Raw genomic sequence first — 27,185 nt, 5'->3', positions numbered from 1 at the left:
TTTCTTTTCAACAGGTTTTGCACTGATTGCAAAAATAAAGTCCTCCGAGCATACAATATCCTTATTGGTGAACTTGATTGCAGCAAAGAGAAGGGCTACTGTGCTGCACTTTATGAAGGCTTGCGGTGCTGTCCACATGAGAGACACATACATGTTTGCTGTGAGACAGACTTCATTGCACATCTTTTGGGTCGTGCTGAGCCAGAGTTCGCAGGAGGGTATGAGTATGTAATTTGCTAGAATGGGCTATCTAGCGCTTTGCTTCATTTTATCCTTCTGCCTCAGTACATATGATATATGTATAAATTAAAGTGTGCCTGTAAAGATTTTGCTTTCTTTAAAATATGCATTTAGTTGACTGACTAAAAAAAGGGAGAAAATGTCGATCAGTTGTCTGCTCCTTGTTGCTTGAAGTAGGCAGGCTTTTTTTGGCTTTCATTATTATAGCTTATCATTTTCATTTGAAAATGATTAGAAAGGATTTTTCCCCCCTCCATCCATGCGTTTCCATGTTTAAATTTTGTTTATAATGATGATTTTTGCATAGGAAGTGAGATCTTTGCAGCAGGGGGTTAATAAATACTTCATTGAATGTAATTCATGAACTGTGTATATTATTACTAAATTATATAGGAAGCTAAAATTTTATCTCTGGCTTTGTTGTAAAAAGGAAATCAAAAAAGTTATTCACAATAAATTGAACCCACCTCCCCTTGTGTTTTGTGTATCAACTCTCATTTGAGTGCCTACTTTCTGCTAGGCATTCAGAATACAAACACTTCTTTTATCACTGAAGTTCATGAACACTTCTACTGAAGACTGGCCTAGAGGACTTTTGCCCATGATTGAATCACTTTGGTGGTATTGTCTTTCTCCTCAAAAAAAAGAACAAAAACCAAACAGGCATTTGCTGTAATTGGAAGGTGAACTGTCATGCCTGCTTGAGCTGGACACTTAACATATGATGACTTCTCTGTGCTCCAGAAAACATCTCTTTAGGGCCAGTTCCTGAATTACCTTATGTTTAGCAGTATTAAGGCTGAGTTCTACCTGCATGTGTATTTCTCATTGGTTTTATACATGTGTGCTCGTGTATTTATATATACATTGAGTTTGAATGTATACTGTCTTGTTATTAGTTTGTTACTAGGCATGCAGACTGTGTTTAAAACCTGAACTTGCACAGGTGTTATCCATCTTTTACTGTTTCAGCTTAAGGGTATTAGGAAATATGTGTGATTTATTCTCCTTTATAGGAGAAGAGAAAGGCATGCTAAGACAATAGATATAGCTCAAGAAGAAGTTCTGACCTGCTTGGGAATTCATCTTTATGAAAGACTGCATCGAATCTGGCAAAAACTACGGGCAGAAGAGCAGACGTGGCAGATGCTTTTCTATCTTGGTGTTGATGCTTTACGCAAGAGTTTTGAGGTAAGAACAGTGGACTGCTTCAGTGTCCAGATTGCTTAGTTAAGTTATTGGACTGAATCTTAATGTTAATCACCACTCTTACCTTGCCTTAGCTGTGATCTACTGGTCATGGCTTTTGGGGGGTTAGGAGAGGAGTTTGCTGGGGAACTGAAATTTAGAAGTTGTTTATGGATTTTTTCTTTGTTTTAATCCCGTTCCTCTGCCAGCCTTGATTTTTAGACATTCTGAAAGTAGAAAACTGAAATTGATGATTATTTAATGAGAAGCTGCTATGAAACATAACTGTTGACAAGTTAAAAGCAACCCAAAAATAAGCATCAAAATTAGAAACATTTAATGAGTCCCAGTTTGCCTGCTTCTTTCCAATCATATGGAGTAAATGGTGTCTGAGTACCATGATATAAGAGCTACTTTTTAGAAGCACACTGAAGTCTCTTTATAATGCTGGTATTGGGTTTCATGCTTGTCATTTGGTAGCATTATTTTCAGTTATACTCTGTAGAACATAAAGTTTTGGCTAGTGAATATTTTGTTATATTCTAGGGCATGGTTGTAACTCTTTAGCTGGTCACCAGTCCTTTTTGAAAATGGAACGAAAGCTATAAACCCTTTTTCAAAAGCCCATGCATGAACTTTAAACACTGTTCTGGGGAGTCTGAGGAGGTTTATGCTAGTTTTTGCTGAACAGATTTCTTATTCCTTTTCTCTTTGAATGTTTGTGTCTTCAGAAACTAGATCATTTAATCAGGTTAGTCTTCTCATTGTATGAAGAAATAGATGAATATTTACTTTGCTGTGTTAAAATTCTGAAATTTGAAACTAGAATATTTCTGGTTTGAAATTGGAGTATGTGTAAGTCTACCTTTCCCGTAGGAATTAGTTGTATATTCATTTCCTGAGTAGATTTTAAGACTGTCATCATTTAAGGTATTTAAATTTAAAATTCTTTGTGGGGACTGCCTGACAAGACACAGCAAAGTAAATATTCATCCATTTCTTCATACAATGAGAAAACTAACCTGACAGAATTGCAGCATGAAATACCAGTTTCTATGTGTGTGATATCATTTAAAATTAACAAGTGAGAATTTCCATGGAAAATAAAGGGACGTTTGGGCCAGTATTCAGTCTCAGCTTTGCTTTATAATAGATGACTGTGGAAAAAGTACAGGGTATCAGTCGATTGGAACAACTTTGTGAAGAATTTTCAGAGGAGGAACGAGTAAGAGAACTCAAGCAAGAAAAGAAGCGCCAAAAACGGAAGAATAGACGAAAAAATAAATGTGTATGTGATATTCCTACTCCCTTACAAACAGCAGATGAAAAGGAAGTAAGCCAAGAGAAGGTAGTATTTCTTGATATTGACTCATAAATATATAGCTTTTTTCTAGATTTCAACACTTTTACTGTGCTTTCCCAGAATGTGGCTCCTTTGGCTTCTTTATTGGCTTTTTTTCTTACTCTAATCTGTATAAACCAAAATCTTTAATGTCGTGTGTTTGTTTTCTAGAGACAACGTTGGCTAGTTAACTTATTACATGACCTTAGTATTCTGCTAGAGCATAGTCCAAATGTGAAAAGTTAACTCCATGCAGGACCTAGAGCAGTTCTCAACTTTCAGTCTCAGGACGCCTTTGCATTTTTCTGTTTTGTTTTGTTTTTGTTTTTTTGGCCGTGCCACGCAGCATGCGGGATCCTAATTCCCCTACCAGGGATCGAACCCATGCCCCCTGCATTGGAAGTGTGGAGTCCCAATCACTGGACCGCCAGGGAATTCCCTTCTTTGCATTCTTAAAAATTAGGGAGCCCAGTGAGCTTTTGTTTATGTGGATTATACTTATCAGCATTTACTGTATTAGAAATTAAAATGGACAAATTTAAAGTTATTTATTATTCTTTTAAAAATAATAAGCCCACTATATGTTAAAATGAACATTTTTTTAAAAAATAACTAGAAAAAATGGAGAAGGGTGGCATTAATTTATATTTTTGTAAATCTCTTTAATATTTGGCTTAAAAGGAATCAGGTAAATTCTCATTCAGTCTGTTAGCATATGTTGCTTGGTTATAGCATGTGAAGAAAGTCTGACTTCACCCAGATATATATGGTAGGAAAAGGGAGGAGTGTTTTAATATAAACCTTTTCAGATAGTCGTGGATATTCTTCTTTGGCATTATAACTTGACAGGTGGTAGTTTCTTAAAGATTAGTTGCAATGAGGAACCTGACACCTTATCAGTGACCTTTTCATACTTTTAAATTAAAACCCATTGGTCTATCTTGGCACTTTGAATAGATTTTATTTATGCATGATTATGTAACGTCATGCATTGGTCATTTGAAAGATAATGGTTCACTGAGTTATGCAGATCTTTCCAGATATTGACATTCATTATATAATATCATATAATCATCTTAAAACCACTACTCATCTGATCAGAAAGGTCTTTTAAGTATTGGGAAGCTTCAAGCTCATTGTGCTTGTGTATGCAAGTTTTCAAAATTCTGATTGTAGTTTGAAAGTTTGAATTTTATTAATGACTGTCCATTTTTTTCCTTGAAGAGATAGGCTGATTTCATTCATTTTTGAGAAAATGTCTTTTAAATATCCAAGTCTGAATAACCATAATTTGTCTCATTCTTTCTTTCAAGTGAAATTGATGTTCCAGGAAAAAGCAGCTAGTTTAGCTTGCAACTTAAACAGTTGTGCAAGTACTTTTAGTTGAGACAACCATTATACATTGGTATGCATCAAAAGTGCTTTAAGCATTCTTCCCATTTATCACAGAGTAATAAAGAGACCTCTACGCCATGAGTTCGTATTTAATAAAATTCGCATTTTTACTGCTTCATCAAAGACATTGATAAGTGAAATATCGTTTTATCTATTTATTTCCTGATGAGAGTGCTTGACAAGTGAAGAATACGGTGACTGTTAGTACATACTTGGTTGCCTCTGCCTTTGTTTGTGCTAAAGAAACTTTTCCCACCATTGCTTTTATATTATCAGTGTAAGTGTCAAGACAATGAAAAAGGCAAATCACATCTCAGTGTTAATGATGAAAATGGTTTTGACCTAGGGAACCCCTGGGGTCAGCAGACTGCACTTTGAGAATAGCTCTCCTAGACTTCCCTGATACCATTAAGTCTTAACTTACTTTTGTAGGTTCTTGGTCTTGAAATGAATTAGTGATTTTTCATGAGAATAATTTTTTTCAATTTTTAACCTTGTAACTCGTATCTTAGGTTAAGGAAATACAGCCATTATGGAGGTAAAGCTTTTTACTATCTCTTAATATTGATCCTTAAAGGAAACAGACTTCATAGAAAACAGCTGCAAAGCCTGTGGCAGCACTGAAGATGGTAATAGTTGTGTAGAAGTAATTGTTACCAATGAAAATACATCATGTACCTGTCCTAGCAGTGGCAATCTTTTGGGGTCTCCTAAAATAAAGAAAGGTAAGTAAATAGTTTTAAAAAATTAACTATTTTTTTTTTAAATATAAGAGCTTTTAGAGATCCTGTAACCTAGAATTTAGGAACTGCTTTACAGCCCTAAGAATATCATAAAATTTAGTCAGACACTTAGTATTTCCTTTTTCTTTATGGTGTTTGATTTGTTAAATAATAACAAAATCAAAAATTGTAAAGCTCCAATCATATTTTCATTATTTAATGCACTTTTTACTTTCAGTAAGCCATCAATTTTGAAATTTTTCTGTGGTCCCCACTTGTTTCATTCTTTGTCATAATATATTTATTGGCATGTTAATTGTAACTCTCACTTGATTTATTCTCAGGCTTATCGCCACACTGTAATGGTAGTGATTGTGGATATTCATCTAGCATGGAAGGGAGTGAAACTGGTTCTCGGGAGGGTTCGGACGTTGCTTGCACTGAAGGCATTTGTAATCATGACGAACACGGTAGGTTCAGATTAAGCTTCCCAGTTATTTCTGCTACATGGCTGATTTAAACACCCAAATAAGAGATTATTGATTTCTGCAGGTGATGACTCCTGTGTTCATCACTGTGAAGATAAAGAGGATGATGGCGATAGTTGTGTTGAATGTTGGGCAAATTCTGAAGAGAACACCACCAAAGGAAAAAATAAAAAGAAGAAAAAGAAAAGCAAGATGTTGAAATGTGATGAACATGTAAGTGTCATAACTTGGAATCCTTAAACCTTTGTTCTTTTCCTTGGAGTGGCAAGTGTGCAGCTTAGCTGCTAGGATTTTTTTTTTTTTTTTTTTTAAGAATGAGTACCTATGCAGTTCCATTGGTTGCTCATCTTGTGAATTTATATGCATGTGTGTATCTGATGTGGTCATTTGTCCAACAGTCGATGTGAGTCATAAATCCAATTCATTCTTTCCATAATAGGTTTTAATCTTTTAGCTCTGTAATCTTTTTTTTTTAAATAGATTTATTTTTATTTTTGGCTGCATTAGCTCTTCGTTGCTGTGTGCGGGCTTTCTCTAGTTGCGGTGAGCGGGGGCTACTCTTTGTTGCACTGCGCGGGCTTCTCATTGTGGTGGCTTCTCTTTGTTGCTGACCACGGGGTCTGCGTGCGTGGGCTTCAGTAGCTGTGGTTCACGGGCTCTAGAGCGCAGGCTCAGTAGTTGTGGCACACGGTCTTAGTTGCCCCATGGCATGTGGGATCTTCCCGGACCAGGGCTCAAACCCGTGTCCCTGCACTGGCAGGCGGATTCTTAACCACTGCGCCATCAGGGAAGCCCCTTAGCTCTGTAATCTTGAGCAGTTTGCTTGATCTGTTTTCCCATCTGTGAAATGTAGATAATAGTCCCTGTCAGATTAGGCTCTGCGAAGATGAAATGAAATTATATTGGTGGGTTAGCATAGTGTTTGGTGTGCAGTAAATGCCTAGTAACTGCCAGCTGTTGCTGTTATTCAGTATTCCTGCTAAAATCTTAACACTCTCAGGGTATTTTTTTTCTTTAAAAAATAGTAATTGCTATTATTCCCTGCCTTTTTACCTGAGAAGTCCTTTTGCTGTGGTTTCAGATCCAAAAGCTTGGAAGCTGTATTACAGATCCAGGTAATCGAGAGGCCTCAGGAAATACCGTGCACACAGTGTTTCACCGTGACAAGACCAAAGAAACACATCCTGAAAGCTGTTGCACCTCTGAAAAGGGTGGGCAGCCACTGCCTTGGTTTGAGCATAGGAAAAATGTACCACAGTTTGCAGAACATACAGAAACGTCGTTTGGTCCTGATTCCGGAAAAGGTGCCAAGAGCTTAGTTGAACTCCTTGTAAGTAAGCCATGATTATCTTTTTGTGGATAACTGATTGTTCACGGGGTAGATGTGGGAGGGAACATAATTGAGGGTTTAACGTTGGGAATGGGAGGAGGCTTTTAAGCAGTTAAGGGCAGTATTTCATTATTTTTTGGTGACTTCATTCCTGTTCTTCCACTTAACTACTCTGGAGCACATTTCCTCGTCTTCCTTTGTCTCAAAGGTAGAAAAGATTACTTGGGAGACGGGGATAGAGTTAGCATTATGTCCAGGAATCTGACTCCTTGACGAGGGTTATTATAAGCAAACTGCCTTTCTGAGTGGCAATTTATGGTAGCTACCCTTCCAGACCACGAAAGAATATAGAATCTGAACTAGAGCCCACTTTCTAGGTTACTTCCTTTAGGTGTCATGTAGGATAAAAGCATATAACTGAACCTGGAAAATTGTTTATTACTGACTCCAATTCTTGATACTTTAGATGAATTATACCTGATTGCAAGTGACCCAGTGCGTAGTTTGTGTGGGACTTGGAGGAGGGGCAAAGAAGGAGAAGGGTGGTATCTTTTCTGTAGTCATTATGGGATCCCAGGGGAACCAAATCCTTCAGAATATTAGGTTTTTTCTTTTTTATATGGTTGTAAAGTTTAATGGTGATGCTATGTATTTCATAAGTTTAAAAAAGGTTATATTTTACTTAATGTGTAGAGATAAAAGTTTCAACATAGAACCAGCCAGAGATAAGCCAGGTTATTTAAAGTTTGGTAGCTATTTGTAACCATCCCTAATCACTTTTGAAGGCTGAAGTGTGTTGGGAGTCTGCTTGTAGGCTTCTAGGACAAATTACAGATCCAGAGTTTTAAACCAAGTTGAGTTGCCTTTTATTCTTACTTAGTACTTTCTAAGACAGAATGACATTATGCTTATCCTGTAAACATTCCAATTAAACTAAAGGTTAGACTGCTTTAAGTTTTCTCTGTCCTCCATCACCATAGCATTTTGCATTCTTAAGTCATAGTCTTAACTACTGCTTTAATTTGCAGGATGAGTCTGAATGTACTTCAGATGAGGAAATCTTTATCTCACAAGATGAAATACAGTCATTTATGGCTAATAACCAGTCTTTCTACAGCAATAGAGAACAATACCGACAGCATCTGAAGGAGAAATTTAATAAATACTGCCGCTTAAATGATCACAAGAGCCCCATTTGTAGTGGCTGGTTGACAACGGCTGGAGCAAATTAAATAAATAAAATAGCTCTGTCTTTCAATGAAACACTCAAGATGACTACTGCGCCTTCTCTTTCAAAAAAAACTCTTAGTGACTTATGGCAAAATTTTATCTTAAATCAATGTGATTCTTTCTTGTTTTGGGAGACGGTGGAGGTAACCTCCTTAGTTTGTTCTTTCTTCAGGCTTGTGTCTTTAGTTGTGTGGCTGCGCAGGCCTGCCGTATGATTTAAGCCATCCCTTTTCATTAAATGTTTCTCTTCCTGTGAGACTTACTAAAAAGCAACTTAGTGGCAAAAAGTAATGTTGTACTTATACTTCTGTACAGAAATGACAATGAGCTGAATATATGGTTTTACAAAGTAGACATCCACTTGCGAAATGTTTCGATGTAATGTTAAAGCGCAATGTGCAAAATTTAAAATAAAGAATATTTATTAATACGCATAGTAAAATTTGGTGTACATGTTTCTGCTTAATGTGTGGCAGTATTTTAATTTGCCACCTGTGGTCTTGGTACTTGGCCAGTGTTGATGTTAGAGAGGATGAGGAGCAAATGAGGAGAGAGATACAGATTGCTGAAGACAAATTCTTCCCTTCATCAGAGTTGACGACCGAGAAAAGCAGTTTCCAGGCTTCTGTTTTGAAAGAATAAGTTTGCTGCGATACCTTTAAATACTGGCTAGCATCTTACTTCCTCATGAGACTTTTAATTGCTGTTATTAATAAAGTTCCCTGATACATAACACAAAGCACCTTAAATTCAGAGGTTCATATTGAACTAGAAGAATGAGAACAAAACTTGGCAGAATTTCACCCAAAGGTTTGCTGATAAGTAATTACTCAGCATGTAGAGCTCTGAGAGCAGAAGGCTGCACTGAAGGCTAACCACACTGTAGTCTGTATAAGTGCCTGTTCCTTATCTGGTTTCCAGCAATAAGGTCACTATGGCATTACAGTTTACTGCTTTCACAAGCTGTCTGTGAGTACTGAAGAAGGAGAGATTCCCCTAGGAGTAGCATTTGGCTGCCATTTAAAAGGTTGAGTCAATAATTCAGTAAACTCATGTGCTTAGAGTTTTGTGTCTACAGGTTGATACTTGGTGGGCAGCAGACAAATAGTGGGACGGTCAATACCTCTGTGCGGTGGGGATGGAGTGAATTTTATAGGCTTTCTACCACTTAATCAGACTACTAATCAGATTTCAAATGGGCAACAGCAGAAGCTTAGATTTAACTTTTGTAGTTGGTGGCATTTTTTTGATCCACCCCTGAGTTGTCTTTTCAAATCAAAGTGTTGTATAGGGATTGGGGCAGAGATAAAGTGAGTCATTCCTTTCTGACTCTTGTTTGCTTTCATCCTGGAATCCATAAAAAATGACTAAGGGTCTCCCACAGCCCTTGGCTCTGAGCCCAAACCCCTCTCCACCACCTGTCGCAGTCAGGTTCTCTTGAGATCCCTAAATTAAGCAAGAGCTGGTTTTATTTTAAACATCTTTGCCTCTGGGGCCAAACACAGGAGTGCTTGTTGAATGAATAAACCAGCCACATTCACTGCTTATTCCATTGCTTGCAGTAGCAGGATTCCAGTAGTTATGCAGAGATGTTTTCTCTTTGGAAGGATGGCTATATAAAGAATGCGGAAGTGAGGCAGTTTTCATGCTTTGATAGAATATCCTTAGTGGTCAGAAAAGTGAGTTCTACTTTGGACAGAACCAACAACCTAAGAAGAGACAGAGTGGAGTGAAGGCAGTTTAGGAGCACATCCCCTGGCCTAATACTGGACTGCTTGCCATCCAAGCCAGGCTTCACATTTGTCTCAGTATAGTCTATAAAATGAAAGTGTTAATAGGTACTATCTCATATGGCTCTTGGGCATATTAATATATTTAAAGTGCTTATAAAAGTGCCTGTCACACAGTAAGCGCTCAATAAATGTTAGCTAGTGCTTTAATCTCTTACATACACCGTGATACACTTGATCCAATGGGAGTGGGAAGGCTTAGGAAAGTTGTAGACTGCAGGTCATTAGGGAAACAACCCCCCCAATACACGTGTACTTGGGGGTCTTTGCATTTTTAACCATCAGTTCTCCTTGGTTAGTAAGGCCAAGGCGTCAGGTAGGGTTGAAAGCCCCTCCCATGGTCACCCAGCGTTGATAGCTGAGACACTCAGCCCTTTCTGAGCTGAATCCTTCCCATCGGCCACCGGCTGGTTTAGGAAGGCGTTGGAGTCACCTTAAGTGCCCTTAATTTCTCTTCCTGGCCCTTAGGGGTCAGGAACAGGGAAGGCAGACCGAGCAGGAGGCAGGAGTACGTGCGTTCTCGGGCCTGGTGCAAGCCCCCGCGAAACTTCGTTTTCCTCCCCGGAGAGTAGGAGCTCACCAGGAAAGCAGGACTGCGAGCCCCCAGCACCCTCCGGCCCAGTCCCGCGAAGAGCGTTTTCCTTCCAGCGCAGACTGGGCGGGGCCGGAGGGGGCGGGACCGTGCCCTCAATGCACGCGCAGGGGGCGGGGTGGCCAGGCCGCTGTTGGTCCTCCGGCGGGATGTGGCCATTTGCGGAGCAGCGGAGGGTGGAGCCGGGGGCGGAGGCAGGCCAGAGTGGAGGCAGGTCCAGGCGCAGCTCTGACTGGGGCAGGTTGGCGGCGGTTGCCGCGGTGGTGACAAGAGAGTGGCCTGGTCCCTACGACCCGGGGCGGAGCTCTGCGATCCAAGTGCTCGGCTCCCCAAGCGAGGTGGGCGGGCGGCTCGGGACCCTGGCCAGGGCCGGCATGGAGCGGTGGCGTGACCGGCTGGCACTGGTGACGGGAGCCTCGGGGGGCGTCGGCGCGGCCGTGGCCCGAGCTCTGGTCCAGCAGGGACTGAAGGTGGTGGGTTGTGCCCGCACCGTGAGCAACATAGAGGTAAGGCCCTGCTGGGGAAGGGTCGCTCTGGGTGGCGTCGTTTCTGCCGCGCTAGGGTCCAGGTGGGGGATCGGGAGTGGTCGGAGCCAAGCTGTCACGCTGCCCTCACTTGCCCGCCACCCCAGGGTCACTTGCAGCAGGCTCAGGGGCAAGAGAGATGGATGCCTAGGTGGAGGGGAACTAGGTGCTTTTGGACCCCTCAGGGCAGGACTCCACCTTCGCTTTTCAAAGTCCAGTCTTTTAAGGAGCCTTTTCTCCTGACAGCCTCTACTCCAGTATACCAAATCTCTGACTCACTGGCATCTTCCTCCTCCTCTCTGACCGGCATGCCCGGGTTGGCTGAGGAAGGGAGAAGCCAGAGATCAGGGGCTAAGCCAGGGAGAAGGAAAGAAAGCTTTCCCGCCTCAGTGGCTAAGTTGGCTACTGGATTGCTTCCTCTGGTCCCCAGACCTAGCCCACAAAACCAAGCAAAGTGAGCATGTGTTGATCATGATCATTTTCACCCAGGACTGCGAGTGGGGTTGGGGTGGGAGTGGAACTTTTCTGAAGAGGTTCAGCTCCATCTTCCCCCGAAATGTGAGGGTTAGCTCCTACCCGATGGACATAAGGGACAAATGGGACATATAGGTAGACCTTTCTTCAATCTCACTGTCCCAGGTGGGACTGACTAGGTGAAATGGGGCATTGAACATGTGAGCCCTGGGGGACAAAGCACTGTGGAACTGAACCTCCTGGTTTTTCTCTTCACATGGGTTGGGAACCCCAAGACTTGTGAGCGATAAGAGCTCAGAGGAAACTGAAATGAAGTTGGCTGTGTTGGAGCAGGGAGGAAGAATACAAGAAATTTCCATCATAGGATCACTTTGGATTTGCCCCTGGCAAGACCCCTCTCAGGGACTGGGCTAGTGCTTAGCTTTCTCTCCACCCTTGCTCAAAGTCCCTGGGCTGGGAGAGGGTGAGGAGGCCTTGGGTGGGGGCAGAGCGGGAAGGTGTACCGGAAGGAGGACGGTCCCCCGCCCCGTGCTGCTGCTGACCAAAGGTGCACTTGATAGCCTCCTAGATAGTCCCAAGGTCACCTGGCTATACTGTTGCCCCACTCTGCCCCTCCCTTACTCCTTTCCTGAGGCGCTCAGGGCCCTGCCCGCACTTTAGAGCCTAGAGGATCAGACCAGGGATTAGACCACTTGATTCCCTAATTCTAAAGCCACTCTTGCCTTCTCTTCCTACCACCTCCCGACCCCAAACCAGCCAGGAAAGGGGTCCCTGAGCCCAAAGGAGATCCCCAGGCTGATCACTCAGCCCCAGGGTATCTCCTTTAATGAGGGAAGAACAGTTCTGCTGTGACGGGACTGACATGATTTCAGGTCACTTTTGAGGATAGATGAGGACAGGTAGGCCACAGAAGGCAGTGACAGGGAGTCCCTCCATTCTGGCTTCCTGCAGGGCTTTGAGTCTGGAGGAGGAAGGGAGAAGTTGAATGCCAGGGGAGGGGAGAATTCCAGGCTTCTTTGTCCACAGTCTGCTTTTATGGATTGGTTGATTCACTCATTCATTGATACTAAAACAAAATTTGAGTTCTGGCCTCCTACAACGAGAAGCCCTATTTCCTGAGGTGGTCGTGAGTAGGTGAAATCAGGTGAAAGGGGACTTCTGGGTCCCTGAGGACTGTACCTCTTAAGCTCTTGGCAAGTTAAAGCAGAAAAGAATTTCCTAGGTCACCTGACCCAGCCCTTTACTCTCAGCTTGGTCTGGGGGAAGGAAGGTGTTCCAGGGCAGCTGGCCAAGCCGGCCTTCCTCTAGGGCACCCTGCACCCGCCAACCCTCTCCCTCCCACACATGTACGTAGTCACCTTCACGAGGCTCAGGTGCCCGGTCACTGGCCTCCAAGGCTACCACATAGCTTGTTTTCTTCCTGATTCTGAATGGCAGCTTCCCTCATAGCCATCTCTCAATGGCTCGTCTTTCTCAGATCTTTCTCTCTCAGGGATCCTCAGTGTCTTGAGGACCCTGGCAATGCACAGGGGTACCCAATGTCACCTGCCACCTGGCTTGGCTCATGGTATCCAGAGAAACTTTGGGGTGGAGGGTGGTGCACCGTGGGTCAGAGAGAAAGAATCCGTCCTGACTTCCTGACCCTTTTTATAGACGGAGTGAGGGGAGACTGGCAGTTGGGCTCAACTGAAAAGTACGTGTGAGGACTCTGAGCCAACTGGCTGCAGTTTGTGGAGGGAGGGCGATAGTTTAGATATAAGCCCTTCTGGGAGGGACTGGATGGAGTGATGAGAGAGAAGAGAATCGAGGCCCTGGTGTAACCAGCTCAGTGACTCTTGGCACTGGCAGAAGCAGCAGGGGGTTGGGGGAGGCTTGCATCTCCCCTACGAGCGGAGGTGTGTTCCTATTGGGAGAGAGTCAGAAAAGAGATATCACTCCATTCCCAGAATCCCTGGGCCCCTTCCCTGACACGCTCACTGCCTCGGCCCTTCTCCCCTTTTAGACCTGAAGACTCGAGTTTATCCCTCAGGTTCCTCCATGGATGATCTCAGCCTCCCCTCCTCCCTCAGGGAGTGCTCTCACCGCCCCCCCACCCCGGGACTTTGACCACAGAGGACACGCTTTGGGGATGGGCAGTCCCAACATCTCTGTGGCTGCAAGTTGGCCGCCAAAGGCGAGAGTTCTGTGAGCAGTGACACCAGTGGGAGGTTATCTCTGGGTGGGGAGGCGTGGAGTGAGCGGCTCACCTCAGTTAGACCCCTGTTGGGTTTCATAGGAGCTGGCTGCTGAATGTAAGAGTGCAGGCTACCCCGGGACTTTGATGCCCTACAGATGTGACCTGTCAAATGAGGAGGACATCCTCTCTATGTTCTCGGCGGTCCGCTCTCAGCACAGTGGTGTGGACATCTGTATCAACAACGCTGGCTTGGCCCGGCCTGACACCCTGCTCTCAGGCAGCACCAGCGGTTGGAAGGACATGTTCAATGTAAGGGCTGCAGGCCTGTGGCTGGGGGTGACAGGGATGGGGGAGAGGCTGGGAGAAGAGCGGGGAGCCAGGAGCCAGGGGGCTGCTGGGGACAGACATCTACTGAGAGGGGCCTTCAGTTTCCTACCTGGGGCACTCCCCCCTGCTTCTCCCCTGAAGGAGAGAGAGTGGATGAATGGCCGTATCTTTTTCATTCTTCTTTCCTTTGAGCCCCTGGGGGGCAGTTCTTAAAGTCTAGGCTGATTTCTTTCTATTGGAAGAGATAGGGATAGGGGAGAGAACGGCTGGTTGAACGTCCCCGGGTGTCAGCACTGTGCTGAGTGCTTGGGACCATGGTCTTATGGGAAGAAAAGGGACCGAGAGACAGGAGATGAAGAAGATGATGATCTCACTCAGCCCCGCCAGTAACTATGTGGCTTCAGGCAGGTAGTTACACTGTCTGAGCTTCAGTCTTGTCACATTTAATTGGGATGAAACGCACCTAGACCATCAATATCTGGGGTCACAAACTCCAGTGTCCCCTGGGGCTGGGTAGGTACGTAAAGGAGGGAGGCGGGTCATGTGGGAAAGCACATGGACGTCTGGGGGTGGCTGTGCTGCAGTCTGGGCAGTGCGGGCAGATCCTATGACTTCTCTGAGAGCAGAGAGGACCTAGATTTTCATGTGGAACCTCACCCCTCCCATTCACCGAAACCTCAGCTCCAGGAGGGCAAGGAGTTTTGTCTATTTTACTCTCTGTCATAGCCTCAGCCTGCAAACACTCCACAGATAATTTTTGAATATATGAAACCTTCCAATACATATTGGAAATGAATTTTAAAATGTTTCAAAACCATGTGTGGACCAAACACAGCCTTCAGGACATGGGTTTTCAACTTCTAGACTGTATTGTGAGGCAATATTGGGGTATGAAAATATTCTGAGAAGTTGAAAGCATTGTGTAAATGGGATGCTTCTTTCCCCTCACAGTCCTTTTCACATGTGCTTACAATAGATTTAGCACCTAACAGGTGCTTGGGCCCAGAAATATGCAATGGAAGTTGAAACAATAAACGGGAGGTGAAGCACTGCCTTTGCCCTCAGAGAGCCTTCTGGGAGATCCGAGTTGTGGTAGTCACCTGCAGTAAGGGAGTCTTTAAACCTGGGCCTCAGCTTACCCATCTGTAAAGTGAGGCACATATATTAAATCCCTGAGACCCCTTTCAGCTTGAACACTATGTAATTCTCTTAGGATCGTCTTATGAGGCATCTCCCAATAGAACCACATCATTGAACACACAGGGAACCCCTGACCCCCGTACCTAGGAGAATCCACTCCACTGGCCCAAGGGGATCTGTTTCTCTTACTCCATCCATCCGTCCTCAGGAGCTCAGTTCTCTGCCCCAGAAACCCACATTGTTAAGAGGACCAGAAGCAGGGCTGGAAACCTCTTATGTCCTGCCGTGAATGCTGGGGCAGGTTTACACCGAAGTATTTGTCCTGATGCCTGGCTCTGACACCCGATAAAGAGAAACGTCTAATCTCCCGGCTGGTCTCCTCTCTTCCCAAGAGGAGAGAGCGGAAGACCTGCTGAAAGCTTTATCACCGCTTGTCCTCGTGGGTGAGGCTAAAGGGGTGGGGCTGGGTGGGAGCTTTAGAGCAGCGACACTTCCTCAGGCCTCTGCTCCAGGAAGGGCGGGGATCTGGGGTCACCTCTGCCAGAGGAGCAGGAGTGGGAGGGGGCCAAGGAAGGCAGGAAGCCCCCATGCCCTTGGGACGTCCCTTGCCATCCTGTGACAAGTTACCCCACGCTCTGAAGAGTCTCTGTGCCTAGTCTTACAGATGGAACAGAGGTTAAAGGAAGGTGTGGAATGAAGGAGGATCAGGCCTTCTCTCCACTGTAGTCTCAAGGGAGGGACAGGAAAGGCACAGAGACTAGTGGGTAAGGTGGGGAGAGGCTAAGATCTGTCCTGAGGAGAGAGATTTTTAAAGTCTTTTTTGGATGGATTTTAGGCTGTTTAGGAGAGAGGTGAGCCAGTGAAGAGTAGGGCATTTGGAGAAGAAAGGAGATGATTCCCTAAGGTAGAGGTCCTGCTGTTTGCACAGGAGATGGCCAAGACAGGGAGGGTTCCTGGGTTGTGGGTGTGTTTGGGGGGCATCATCCAGGGAGAGGTGCTTCCTCTGCTGTCAGCTGGGGCTGGTGGCTTGAGGGGGAGGAACCTAAAGCCAGGTGCCCTGTCCCCTTCATGGTCTCTGGTAGGATCTGGACTCTGTTTTGGATGCCACCCGCCCCCCCGCAACCGCAGGGTGCTCCGTGGCTCCATTACCTGCTCAGATGGGTCCAAGCCGGAGACACCCCATTGTCCCTCTGGCCTGCAGGTGAACGTGCTGGCCCTCAGCATCTGCACCCGGGAAGCCTACCAGTCCATGAGGGAGCGGAAGGTAGATGACGGGCACATCATTAACATCAACAGGTGAGGCCAGTGGCCGAGGGCTAGAGTTCAGATCACCACGCACCCTCCAAGCTGGGTGATCTGCTGCGGCTCATTTGACCTCTTTGGACCTCAGTTTCCTGGGTGGTAAAACAGGGATTTAACACCCAGTTAATACCCAAATGGCACGACTGTGGTGAGGGGAAGAATAGTATGTGTCAAATGCCAGCCCCTAGTTGGCTGGAAGGGGTAGCTCAGCCCCTTTGCAGCTGAAGCCTGGGGGCTCTCCTGGGACTGAGGTTCTCCATTCCTCAGGCCGCAGCATGAACCTCACCTCGTGGCACAAAGACTGCACAGTCTCTGTCACTGGGGAGTCCCCGGAGACGTGGCCTCTGTCCCACGGATCTCCCAATAGAACCACATCAGCGAACACACAGATGAAATCGAGAGAGTTCTGACAACCTGCGTGGACTGGAGACTGAATGCTGTGGTCGGCGTAGGGAGGACTTCTAGGAAGAGTGGGGCTCACAGGAGCTGCTTGAATTCCAGAAGCTGGGCCAGTGGCCCTGAGGCTGGCCTCTGGAGGTCCCGTTTAGAAGGCGTCCAGGGGGCGGGCTTGGCTGGTACAGCAGCGGGCACTGCTTCACTCTCTCCTTTCCCCTTCCCTCCTTCCACCCAGCATGTCTGGCCACCAAGTGCCACCCCAGTCCGTGGCGCATTTCTACAGTGCTACCAAGTACGCTGTCACTGCGCTGACAGAGGGGCTGAGGCAAGAGCTTCGGGAGGCCCAGACCCACATCCGAGCCACGGTGAGGGGTGGCCTGGCCCTGGTGGGGGTTGGGAGGCACAGGCCCGCTCACCCCACACACTCGCGGCCCGGGGGCCCATGTCCCGGCTGTGCTGCTTAGAGCTCCTGGGTCTGTACTGGGCCCACATCTACTGGGCTCTGCTGCTACCTGCATGGCCCTGCTCAGTACCTGAGTTCCTGCATTTCTCGGACTTTGAGGTGGGAGGCAGGTGACCTGAAGGGAACATGGTGGGGTGAGACTGAGGGAAAGCAAGGGATTGTGGGAAACCACGGCTGGAAAGTGGGACTCTGGGCTCTTCCCTTGAAGGCTGTATGACCTTGGGTGACTTGCTCAACCTCCCCAAACCTCAGTCTTCTCATCTGTAAAATGGAGATGATAATACCTCTCAGGTTATGAGGTTTTAAGGGACACCACTTTGTAAAACTGACCTGGCTTATAGTAATGGCTCTGTAGCTGGTAGGAATCATTCTGGTAATCCCCAGTGGCAGCTTTGGGGGGAGGAGGTGGCTGCTGGACATCGGGCAGCCCTCACTGTGAAGCTGGGGCCCTTTGGCTTCCATCCTTTCTCTGCAACCTCCCCAAGGCCTGGGGCTCAGCTCCTGAGCAGGCTGTCTCTGTTGGCCCAGTGCATCTCTCCAGGAGTGGTGGAGACACAATTCGCCTTCAAACTCCATGACAAGGACCCTGAGAAGGCAGCTGCCACCTATGAACACATGAAGGTGGGGCCCAGTGAAGCCATTCACTTCCTAAATGAAGGCAGAGGGAACCCTGGCCTTTAGACCTCGCCCTTCTAGCCAGCCTGTCGCCCCTCCTGCAGGGTGGGGGTGGGAATGGCGGTGCTGGAGAGGACCTCAGTGGTGGGAGGGGACTTGGATCCATCCTGCCCTCATCTCACCCCTTTCCCCTGGTGCTCTCAGTGTCTCAAACCTGAGGATGTGGCCAAGGCTGTCATCTATGTCCTCAGCACCCCGCCACACGTCCAGGTGAGTCTGGCCTTGGATGTCCATCCCCTGGAGGAGCCCAACCGCCCCCAGAGGAGAAGAGCAGAGGGGCTTTAAGGGGGTGGGGAGAGGGTCCTGGCTGCCTCAAGCCTTGTGCCTTCCACAGATCGGAGACATCCAGATGAGGCCCACGGAGCAGGTGACCTAGTTTCCTGTGGGGAGCTCCTCCTTCCCTCCCTGCCCCTCAAGGCTTGGCACCTGCCTCTGGATTTGGGGTGTTGGTTCCTGGACCCTTGGATTCCACTTCCTTTCTCCACCCCCAGCAGGGGCTAGAAAACTTGTTTGCGGTTTCATATAATCTTGTCAAATTGTTTCCACCGAATTTGAAAAATGGGCAGGAGAGGAGGTGGTGTCCCTGATTGTTCTCCCTGCTGATTCATTCGTGGGCTCCTTCTTGGGCTCCTTGGCCTTTGTTTGCTGTCCTTGGTCTCTTCCCTTTGACCTGGGAAAGGGGCTGTGGCCAAAAGTGGGGCTTTCCCCTATCTTCTTGCACCCCACCCCTGTCCCTTCAGGATGAGGCGGCAGAGGGAAGCCCTCACCTTCCATCTGAATGGCTTTTGGGGCTCTGGGCTTCCTCCTTTCCCTGCATCCCACCCCCCACCGCATCTCTTCCCCATCCCAGTTCTCCAGCCCCACTGTGGCTTCTCAGCCCCCGTTGGGGTCCTCACTCCACTCTGGCAGCAGAGTACCAGGGCCTGCCTCCCATGTGGGTTTCACTGTGATCATTAAAAAAGAAAAACTACGACAACCTACCTTGGCTTCAGAAGTGTCTTTCAGGTCTTCCCCCTTGCTGTGATCAGGAATGGTTGTGTCTCAGAGTTTCTTCCAGGAGAGTGGGAAGGTGGATGGATTGGGGGCATCTCTCCTGGAGTGTGGATTACCTTTGAGCTGGGTCTTGAAAATGGGTAGGAGTTTGCCTGCCAGAAAAGACAACAGGGCTTGCAAGGCGGGGAGGCCCAGAAGAGCATGCAGTGTTGTAGGAACAGCACAGAACTTAGTGCAGGAGTGAGGTGGGGCTGAAAAGGTAGCTCCTTGCCTGGATCCCTCGGAGGTCTGAGTGCTGAGCAAGGAGTCTGGCCATTACCTGTGGGCCAAGGGCATCGGTTGGTTTGTCAGCAGGTGCAGGTCAGGCACAGAGCTGTCACTTAGAGAATCAGCACCATGGCACAGGAAGTTATTGGTGGGGTCCCGCTGACTGGTGCCGATGGTTTGACAGGCAATAGAGGTGTAGAGGAGGGGCTGGATGTGGGAGAATCTTCTGAGGAAAGTCACCAGCGCCCGGTGGAGAATGGAATGTGGGGAGGGAGTCACCACGACTAACCAGGTTGAATAGGAAAGCCAATACATCCCCTTAAAGTGTCCTTTGCTGGTACCAGGGTAAATGAGGTCCTCCAGCCTCCTGGGACCTTGAAGGGTGCAGAACGCAGCCCACGGTAGGGTCAGCTCAGCGGCGAGCACCCCTCGGGCCAGTGACTGGGCGGTGGAGGTCGTCGCTCAGCCGGCCCTGCAGGGGGCGCTGTGGGCATGCGCCGTGCGGCTCCAGGCCGGGGGCGGGGCCGTCCGAACGCGGAAGCGGAGTGGCTCACGTGGGGGCCGGGAGGGGCCAGTCTAGGTTCCGCGGCCGGGTTCTGGCCAGCACACGACTGGGAATCCTGGCCTTTCCTGTATCTGAGGGGGTGGGCCGGTAGCAGCCTTCGGGTCCCTTTCATCTGCTTTCGGGGCCTGGGAGCGGGCCCCGGCGGGGTTGACCACTCCTGAGGACGCAGCTGGGGCATCGACCATGGCACTGCTCTCGGCCGTCGGGGGCGCGACCTGGCATTGCTGCGGTCGCCTCCTCACGCGTCCTTTCTCCCAAGCGTCAGGGCGTGGGGAGCGGCCCGGCGGGGAGGAGCTAAGCCGTCTGCTCCTGGATGACCTGGCGCCGACTCCGCGGCCGGCCGGGGGGCTGGAGCTTCTGTTTGGCCTGTCCCCGTGTCTCCTGGCTCTGCGGGCCGCCCGCCGCCGCGTAGCCCGGCTCCTGCTCCAGGCCGGTAGGTCCAGGCTGCAGGGGGAGCGGGCCGAGCTGCTGCGCGCGGCTGAGGCGCGGGACATCCCGGTTCTGCGGCCCAGTCGGCGGAAGCTGGACGTCATCTGCCGCTACCAGGTCCACCAGGGCGTCTGCATGGAAGTGAGCCCGCTGCGGCCCCGGCCCTGGGCCGAGGCCGGGGAGGCTCGGCCAGGAGACGACCCCCAGCAGCTGTGGCTCGTCCTCGAAGGGCTACAGGATCCCCGGAATCTTGGGGCCGTGCTGCGCTCCGCTCACTTTCTCGGAGTGGATAAAGTCATCACCAGCCGGAGAAACAGGCATGGCCTCCCCTTATTCCCCGTGTGCTCCAATTTGGAGGCGCAGCCGAGTTCCTAAGCACCTTGACCCTTGGGTGGTCCCTCAGCCAGCCCTCCCCAACGCCAAAATTCTCACCCCTAACTCTTGGGGGCTGGGGGGAGGGCACGGCACCGGGCTTGAGATCACCCAGCCTCATACGGTGGCATGGGAAAACCTTGCAGCTGCCCGCTCAGTCCTGTAGTCAGCAAGGCCAGCGCCGGGGCTATGGAGGTGATGGACGTGTTCTCCACTGATGACCTGGCCGGTTTTTTACAGGTAATGGCGCGGAGAAGGAGGGGAGGCGGGGTGTCAATAAAGAAGAAGAAATGAGCCAAGTTAAGTCTCTCCAAGGGCCCCCAGCTAGCAGCTGATGGACGAAAGGGAGAGAAGGGGGCGTGTTGGTATCGCTTCCTACATCCTTCTAAATCCCTTCAGGAAGAGAAAGACCCGGAGTTTTAAAAACCACACATGGTGGGACTTTCCTGGCCGTCCAGTGGTTAAGACTCCGCGCTTCAAATTCAGGGGGGACGGGTTCCATCCGCGGTCGGGGACTAAGATCCCACACGCTCCGCGGCGCGGCCAAAAAAAAGGAAAGCACACACGCACGGAGCAGAATCTGATGTTAGGGACTTTTACTGCACTCCCTTACGAGGTGTACGTCTTTGCGCCTCCTGCGGGTTTACGCAGTGCCTCACTGCCCAGTAAGCAGGTATTCAGTAAATGCTCAGCTGTGAAGAGGGGGAGCGGGCCGAGCTGCTGCGCGCGGCTGAGGCGCGGGACATCCCGGTTCTGCGGCCCAGTCGGCGGAAGCTGGACGTCATCTGCCGCTACCAGGTCCACCAGGGCGTCTGCATGGAAGTGAGCCCGCTGCGGCCCCGGCCCTGGGCCGAGGCCGGGGAGGCTCGGCCAGGAGACGACCCCCAGCAGCTGTGGCTCGTCCTCGAAGGGCTACAGGATCCCCGGAATCTTGGGGCCGTGCTGCGCTCCGCTCACTTTCTCGGAGTGGATAAAGTCATCACCAGCCGGAGAAACAGGCATGGCCTCCCCTTATTCCCCGTGTGCTCCAATTTGGAGGCGCAGCCGAGTTCCTAAGCACCTTGACCCTTGGGTGGTCCCTCAGCCAGCCCTCCCCAACGCCAAAATTCTCACCCCTAACTCTTGGGGGCTGGGGGGAGGGCACGGCACCGGGCTTGAGATCACCCAGCCTCATACGGTGGCATGGGAAAACCTTGCAGCTGCCCGCTCAGTCCTGTAGTCAGCAAGGCCAGCGCCGGGGCTATGGAGGTGATGGACGTGTTCTCCACTGATGACCTGGCCGGTTTTTTACAGGTAATGGCGCGGAGAAGGAGGGGAGGCGGGGTGTCAATAAAGAAGAAGAAATGAGCCAAGTTAAGTCTCTCCAAGGGCCCCCAGCTAGCAGCTGATGGACGAAAGGGAGAGAAGGGGGCGTGTTGGTATCGCTTCCTACATCCTTCTAAATCCCTTCAGGAAGAGAAAGACCCGGAGTTTTAAAAACCACACATGGTGGGACTTTCCTGGCCGTCCAGTGGTTAAGACTCCGCGCTTCAAATTCAGGGGGGACGGGTTCCATCCGCGGTCGGGGACTAAGATCCCACACGCTCCGCGGCGCGGCCAAAAAAAAGGAAAGCACACACGCACGGAGCAGAATCTGATGTTAGGGACTTTTACTGCACTCCCTTACGAGGTATACGTCTTTGCGCCTCCTGCGGGTTTACGCAGTGCCTCACTGCCCAGTAAGCAGGTATTCAGTAAATGCTCAGCTGTGAAGAACAGGTGGCTCCTGGTTCCTCCAGGAGGGGCGCGGCTTGAAAGGGCAACCTGAACAGGGACTAGTCTATGCCTTTCCCCTCGTCCCTCCCACAAGCGAAGAAACAAAGCAACAAAAGAAACCCTCAAAACCACCACCACCACCAAAAAAACCACTTCGATATCTAAGAAGGAAGGGGCAAACCTAAGTATTAATAAAACCCCTCTCCTGGTCTATACACATTTTTCTTCATCTGTGCTTCCCTTGCTGGACACAAGGGGGCAGTACTGCCTTGTATTTAGCAGCTTCCCTGACCATCCTCTCCCAGGGCTCCCGAGTCACAGTCCTTGGATCTCTTTTCTGTATATATTCATTTCTTGTTGGCCGCATCCAATCTGATGGCTTTAAATGCCATCTATATTCGAATGCCTCCAAAACTTGTATCCCTCCTGGATCTTGCTCCTGAACATCAGATTTACATATGTAGTTGCCTGCTCAACAGCTCTTTTTTTCTGTCTTATGGTCATTTCAAACAAGATTTCCAAATGTTGTTCCTGTTCCTTTTGCAGACTTACCCAGCTCAATTGATGGCAACTCCTCCATGCCTTCAGTTGTTTAGGCCCTGAAACCTTGGCACCCTCCTTGATTCTTCCTACTGTCACTCACCATGTCCCACCTGTTGGCATATCCTTTTGTTTTTACCTTGATGTTATTTCCACATTCTCACCATTTCCACTGTGTACCACTCTGGTCCAAGCCACCATCATCTCTAGCCTGTATCATTGCAGAAACCTAACTGGTCTGCTTGTTTCTGCTAGTGGCTCTCAACATAGGCAGAGTGATTCTGTAGAGACGTAAGTCAGACCATGTTACTAGTTCTCTGCTCAAAAACCTTTCAAAGCCTTTACATCTCTCAGAGTAAAAGCCAAAGGCCTTCCAGTGGCTTTTGAGGTCCTACCTCAGGTGGCCCTTTGTTTCCTCTCCTGTCTCAGTGGCTCCCTTTCCACTGGCCACCTTGTTCGGCTGTTCCTCATGCATGCCAGGTAAGCACCCGCCTCTGGGCCTTTGCACTTACTGATCTCTGCCTAGAATATTCCTCCCCCAGATGTGTACGTGGTGCTCCCTCACCTCCTTCAGGTCTGCATTCAAATGTCACTTCAGTGAGGCCTTCCCTGACCACCCTTCTACGAGGCTGGGATTTGGGCCTGTTTTGTTCATTGCCTTAGGCGAGTGCCTAGAATAGAACCTGCCCGTTCTAGGTGCTTAATAACTATTGACTGAATCTGGTGGCTCAACGAGGGAATGAATATAAGGGCAAGGCCGGGGCTCTGATGAAGGTGTGGTGAGCTAGAGCATGATTCTTCTTCCCTGTTTCAGGCCAAAGCCCGGCAGGGCTGGCTCGTGGCTGGCACGGTGGGCTGCCCGGGGCTTGAGATCTCCCTGTCTTCTGAGATCCCCATCACTAATTGCTTGGAGTTCCTCTGGGACCGGCCTACTCTTCTAGTGCTGGGTAGGTGGATGCCCCTGCTTTTCTGTGCTCAGACATGCATTTTCTGAGTGCCTGTGTGAACAGCTGGGGCCTCCCTAACCCTCTGGCCCCCATACCCTGCAGGGAACGAGGGCTCTGGTCTGTCCCGGGAGGTGCAGGCCTCCTGCCAGCTTCTCCTTAGCATCCAGCCCGGCCGGCAGCTGCCTCCTGGACTCGAATCCTTAAATGTCTCCGTGGCTGCAGGTGAGTCTCCACTCCCCTTACTTCTCTCCCTTTAATCACACATGTACAGCTGGTTCATCCTAAACAAGTTTCTCGTCTTTCTGTGTCTCTGTTGCTTTATGTGCCAAATGAGGACAATACCTACATCCTCTTGAGGATGAGGTGAGGGAGTGCCTGGCACATGATCCCTCCTCTTCCCCATCCTTGTCCTTCTGTCTGTGCAGGGATTCTTCTTCACTCCATTTGCAGCCAGAGGTCGGGTTTCCTGGTGGAAGGGAAGAGAGAGCAACCTCTTCAAGACCCCCAAGATTCCTCGGCCTCGTCTGAAGTGCCCAGAGTGGCTCAGCACCCAGGACTGTCCTCGGGATGAGAAGAGGAGAGGCAAGATGGGGGCTGACCTGGACTGTCCGAGGTGTGTGTGTGCTGTGGGGGCACACGCATCCATACGCTTGCATGTGCCGGGGTCTCTTGACTTCTTGCCTGAGTATGTGTACCCAGGCCCATGTTTATAAACCGCTGTCCCGGGGCTGGGAGCTTTGTGGTGGAGACCGGAGGAAGTTCACTTTCCCGTCTTGGCTTTGGACTTGGAATTGGAGATGGCAGCTTGTTAATTTCCAGGCTGTGCTGGGACAGAGGGTCTCTTTCTTTCCAGGCCCTGCCTGGAAGTCAAGGGAAGTTCAGATATCAGAAGGGAATCAAGCGGCCCAGTCCAGGGGTCCTCTTCCTCTTGGACCAGCGTGAGAATGTAGAGGGAAGCCCGGGGCTCTCTTGTGGGCCAGACAGGTGCAAATCCAGGCTCAAACCCTGCCCTACTGGGGCCTTGCGCACGTGCCTTCATCTTTTTGTGTCTCAGGGCCCTTGTCTCCACCTCTGTCACAGGGCTGTTGTGAGAATCCAATAAAACATCACCTGGTATCCAGCAGGCCCTCAACCAGTGAGCCATTATATCTCATTTCTCCTTTAGGTGGCAGCCTCGCTCTTTGGTCAGTAGTCTTCGGGCCGCTTTCACAGCCACCTCGGGAGATTCCTGGCTGTGGCCCTCCCCCCGCCCCCACCCCCAGAGGCAGGGGAACGATTAGCAAATACTTCCCACCCTACTGGCCCACCAGTAACCCCCATGGGTGAGCCATCAGTCAGTCTGCCTCTGTGGAGGGACCCGCTGAACCAGAGCCTTGGCCTTTGATTCTGGGAGGTGGTGAGGACCTCGCAGCATTGCTGTTTATTGTACAATCCAGACAACTTTGGTACTCCTCCCCCAGGGTCCCACAAGTGGATCAGAGGCCACTAGGATAAGTAACTTAGAGCAGTGTTGGCTGCACGTTGGAACCACCCGGCAAACTTTAAAAAACAAGTGACACTGGGGACCCACACCTCCCAGCCTGATGTAATTGGTCAGTGTGCAACATGAACATCTGAATTTTTAAAGCTTCCCAGATGGGTTTCATGTGCAGCCCAGACTGGGAACCACTAGTTTGCTCAGCCTCAGCAATACTGACGTTCTGGGCTGGTAACTGTTGTGAAGGCCTGTCCTGTGCATTGTAGGACGTTTAGCAGCATCTCTGGCCTCTGCCCAGAGGCCCAGGTGCTGGTAGCACCCTTCTCCCCCTAGTTGTGACAACCAAAAATGTCTCCAGACACTGCCACATGTCCCCTGGGGAACAGAATCGCTCCTAGTTGAGAACCAGTGCTCTGGAGCATGGATCTGGAGGACAGCAGCCCTAGGTGCGGATCCCCATGCTGTGTAACCTTGGCCGTTTCCTTAACCACCTGCGCCTCAGCCCCCTTCTCGGTCCAAGGGGGATAATCATACCTTCTTGGGTGGCCGGGAGGATATAGAGGGTGATAGGAGCTCAGTGCCTTACATATCATAGGTGCTTGGTAAGTAGTACTGCCCTTTTCTCTGTGGAATGGATTTATCTTGTAATTCTAATGGTGATGCCGTAATTACCTGCCAGGTACACACAGGTGTGTAGTTATGTCATGCAAACCAGGCACTCCCAAGACGAAGAAAATGCACCTGAGGCCCTAAGGCCAAGGATAAGGCCTGTTTCTCTTTGCACGTGGCCTCTGGTGCTGGCTTCATAGAGGCTGCTCAGCTCAGCAAGCGCGGTTAAAAGCCCAGGAGCTGGGGTGGCTGTGGCCATGGGTATGAAGGGCGGCAGGGATGGGATGCAGCCAGAGGAGAGCACAGTGGTGGCTGAGAACATGACCTTGGCTGTTCAGCAGTGTTTGCTTTGAGTTCCAAGTCTGACACTTGCTAGTGGTGTAAATGTGGACATGTCCTTTAACATTTCCAAGCCTTGGTTTTCCTCATCTGTAAATGGGGACAGTAGTGTCCACCTTGGAGGATTGTGGTATGAATCATTATGAGATTGTGCACATAAAGCCCTCAGCCTCATGCCCTCAGACTTCAAGGTGTTCTCACAGCGCCTGGGGGCCAACCTAGAGGTCAGGGCACTGGGCTCTGCCCTCCTACCAACCTGGCCTCAGTTTCCCCATAGGCTCTAGGGCCCCTTTCAGCTGCAATACACAATGGTTTACGGCCAAGAACAGAGGGAGTTGGGGGAGGGGCGGGGGTTGAAATGACATTTGCAGGACCCTCCTTTGTCAGGGTCCCCCAGCCAAGAGGGGACAGGTCTCAGAAGGTTGGTGTTCCCAGAGCAGCTCAGTTGTGACCAGCACCCCTGCCCCCCTCCAGGGCTGGCATCTTTTTCTTATTTTGGCAGGAGGTTAAATTGCCAGTACCGTCCCCCAGGCTGGGGTCCTAAACTCGACCCCCCTCCCCCCTCCTGCAGGGCCAGGCGCCAGGGAGCCCCACAGTTTGTAAATGTAATCAACCTTGGGGGGGGGGGGTCTCTGGCTTCCACAGGTGCAGTTAGCATGCCCATCTGCTAATCCCTGATTAATGATGTTTACAAACATGGGACTCCACTCTCAGAGCTGCTCGGCCCCTCCCTCCTGGGTCAGGAGGCAGGGGTCTTCCTAGCACCCCCAGCCCACTGCTTCAGGCCTCCCCAGCCAACACCCCTCTCCATCCCCTTCCCCAGGCAGTGAGCAGAGCTGGAGGTCCTTCCTCAGAGCCCCCTGGCCCAACTCTTACTGCACACAGATGGAAAGGAGACCCAGCGAGAGCACCCCTTCCAGGACACACGGTGTTGCCTTTACTCACCAGGCCGGCTCTAGCTCCGGGGCCACACACACATACCTCCCTTCGTGGAGGTGTGGGCCGGTCCCCAGTGCCCCAAGGATTGGGCTTCCCAGCCTCTCCCCAGACACCCCTCCCACCTTCCGGCTGAGGACTGTGTGGGCCTGGTCAGAGGCC

General features: G+C 49.5%; 3 protein-coding genes across 3 annotated transcripts in view; all 3 read left to right on the top strand.

The window, feature by feature from the left end:
* The window catches only part of GGNBP2 (gametogenetin binding protein 2), a 30,966-nt gene extending 22,589 nt beyond the window's left edge, over nucleotides 1-8,377 (top strand). The window contains exons 7-14 of the mRNA XM_007464894.1: nucleotides 15-218; nucleotides 1,257-1,431; nucleotides 2,582-2,776; nucleotides 4,743-4,890; nucleotides 5,232-5,357; nucleotides 5,440-5,588; nucleotides 6,457-6,705; nucleotides 7,734-8,377. Of these exons, the coding sequence (XP_007464956.1) occupies nucleotides 15-218; nucleotides 1,257-1,431; nucleotides 2,582-2,776; nucleotides 4,743-4,890; nucleotides 5,232-5,357; nucleotides 5,440-5,588; nucleotides 6,457-6,705; nucleotides 7,734-7,937 (1,450 nt within the window). The 3' untranslated portion in view covers nucleotides 7,938-8,377. The remainder of the gene's footprint in view (nucleotides 1-14; nucleotides 219-1,256; nucleotides 1,432-2,581; nucleotides 2,777-4,742; nucleotides 4,891-5,231; nucleotides 5,358-5,439; nucleotides 5,589-6,456; nucleotides 6,706-7,733) is intronic.
* Nucleotides 8,378-10,537: 2,160 nt separating this feature from the next.
* Nucleotides 10,538-18,755, top strand: DHRS11 (dehydrogenase/reductase 11). Its single transcript, XM_007464893.1, has 7 exons — nucleotides 10,538-10,823; nucleotides 13,591-13,800; nucleotides 16,160-16,254; nucleotides 16,892-17,021; nucleotides 17,648-17,740; nucleotides 17,939-18,004; nucleotides 18,129-18,755. The coding sequence occupies exons 1-7, from the start codon at nucleotides 10,692-10,694 to the stop codon at nucleotides 18,168-18,170; spliced, it is 768 nt and encodes a 255-aa protein (XP_007464955.1). The 5' UTR covers nucleotides 10,538-10,691; the 3' UTR covers nucleotides 18,171-18,755.
* A 1,047-nt stretch (nucleotides 18,756-19,802) lies between these two features.
* On the top strand, nucleotides 19,803-24,260 carry MRM1 (mitochondrial rRNA methyltransferase 1). The gene is given in 5 exon segments (XM_007464892.1): nucleotides 19,803-20,365; nucleotides 20,567-20,660; nucleotides 23,530-23,662; nucleotides 23,765-23,884; nucleotides 24,088-24,260. Coding segments are annotated over 5 exon segments (1,083 nt in total).
* Nucleotides 24,261-27,185: the final 2,925 nt, after the last annotated feature.

Source organism: Lipotes vexillifer, unplaced genomic scaffold, assembly GCF_000442215.2.
Source record: "Lipotes vexillifer unplaced genomic scaffold, Lipotes_vexillifer_v1.1 scaffold788, whole genome shotgun sequence".
NCBI classification, from domain to species: domain Eukaryota; kingdom Metazoa; phylum Chordata; class Mammalia; order Artiodactyla; family Lipotidae; genus Lipotes; species Lipotes vexillifer.
Note: the sequence above shows the minus strand (reverse complement) of the source record. Positions and strands in the feature narration are given on the sequence as shown.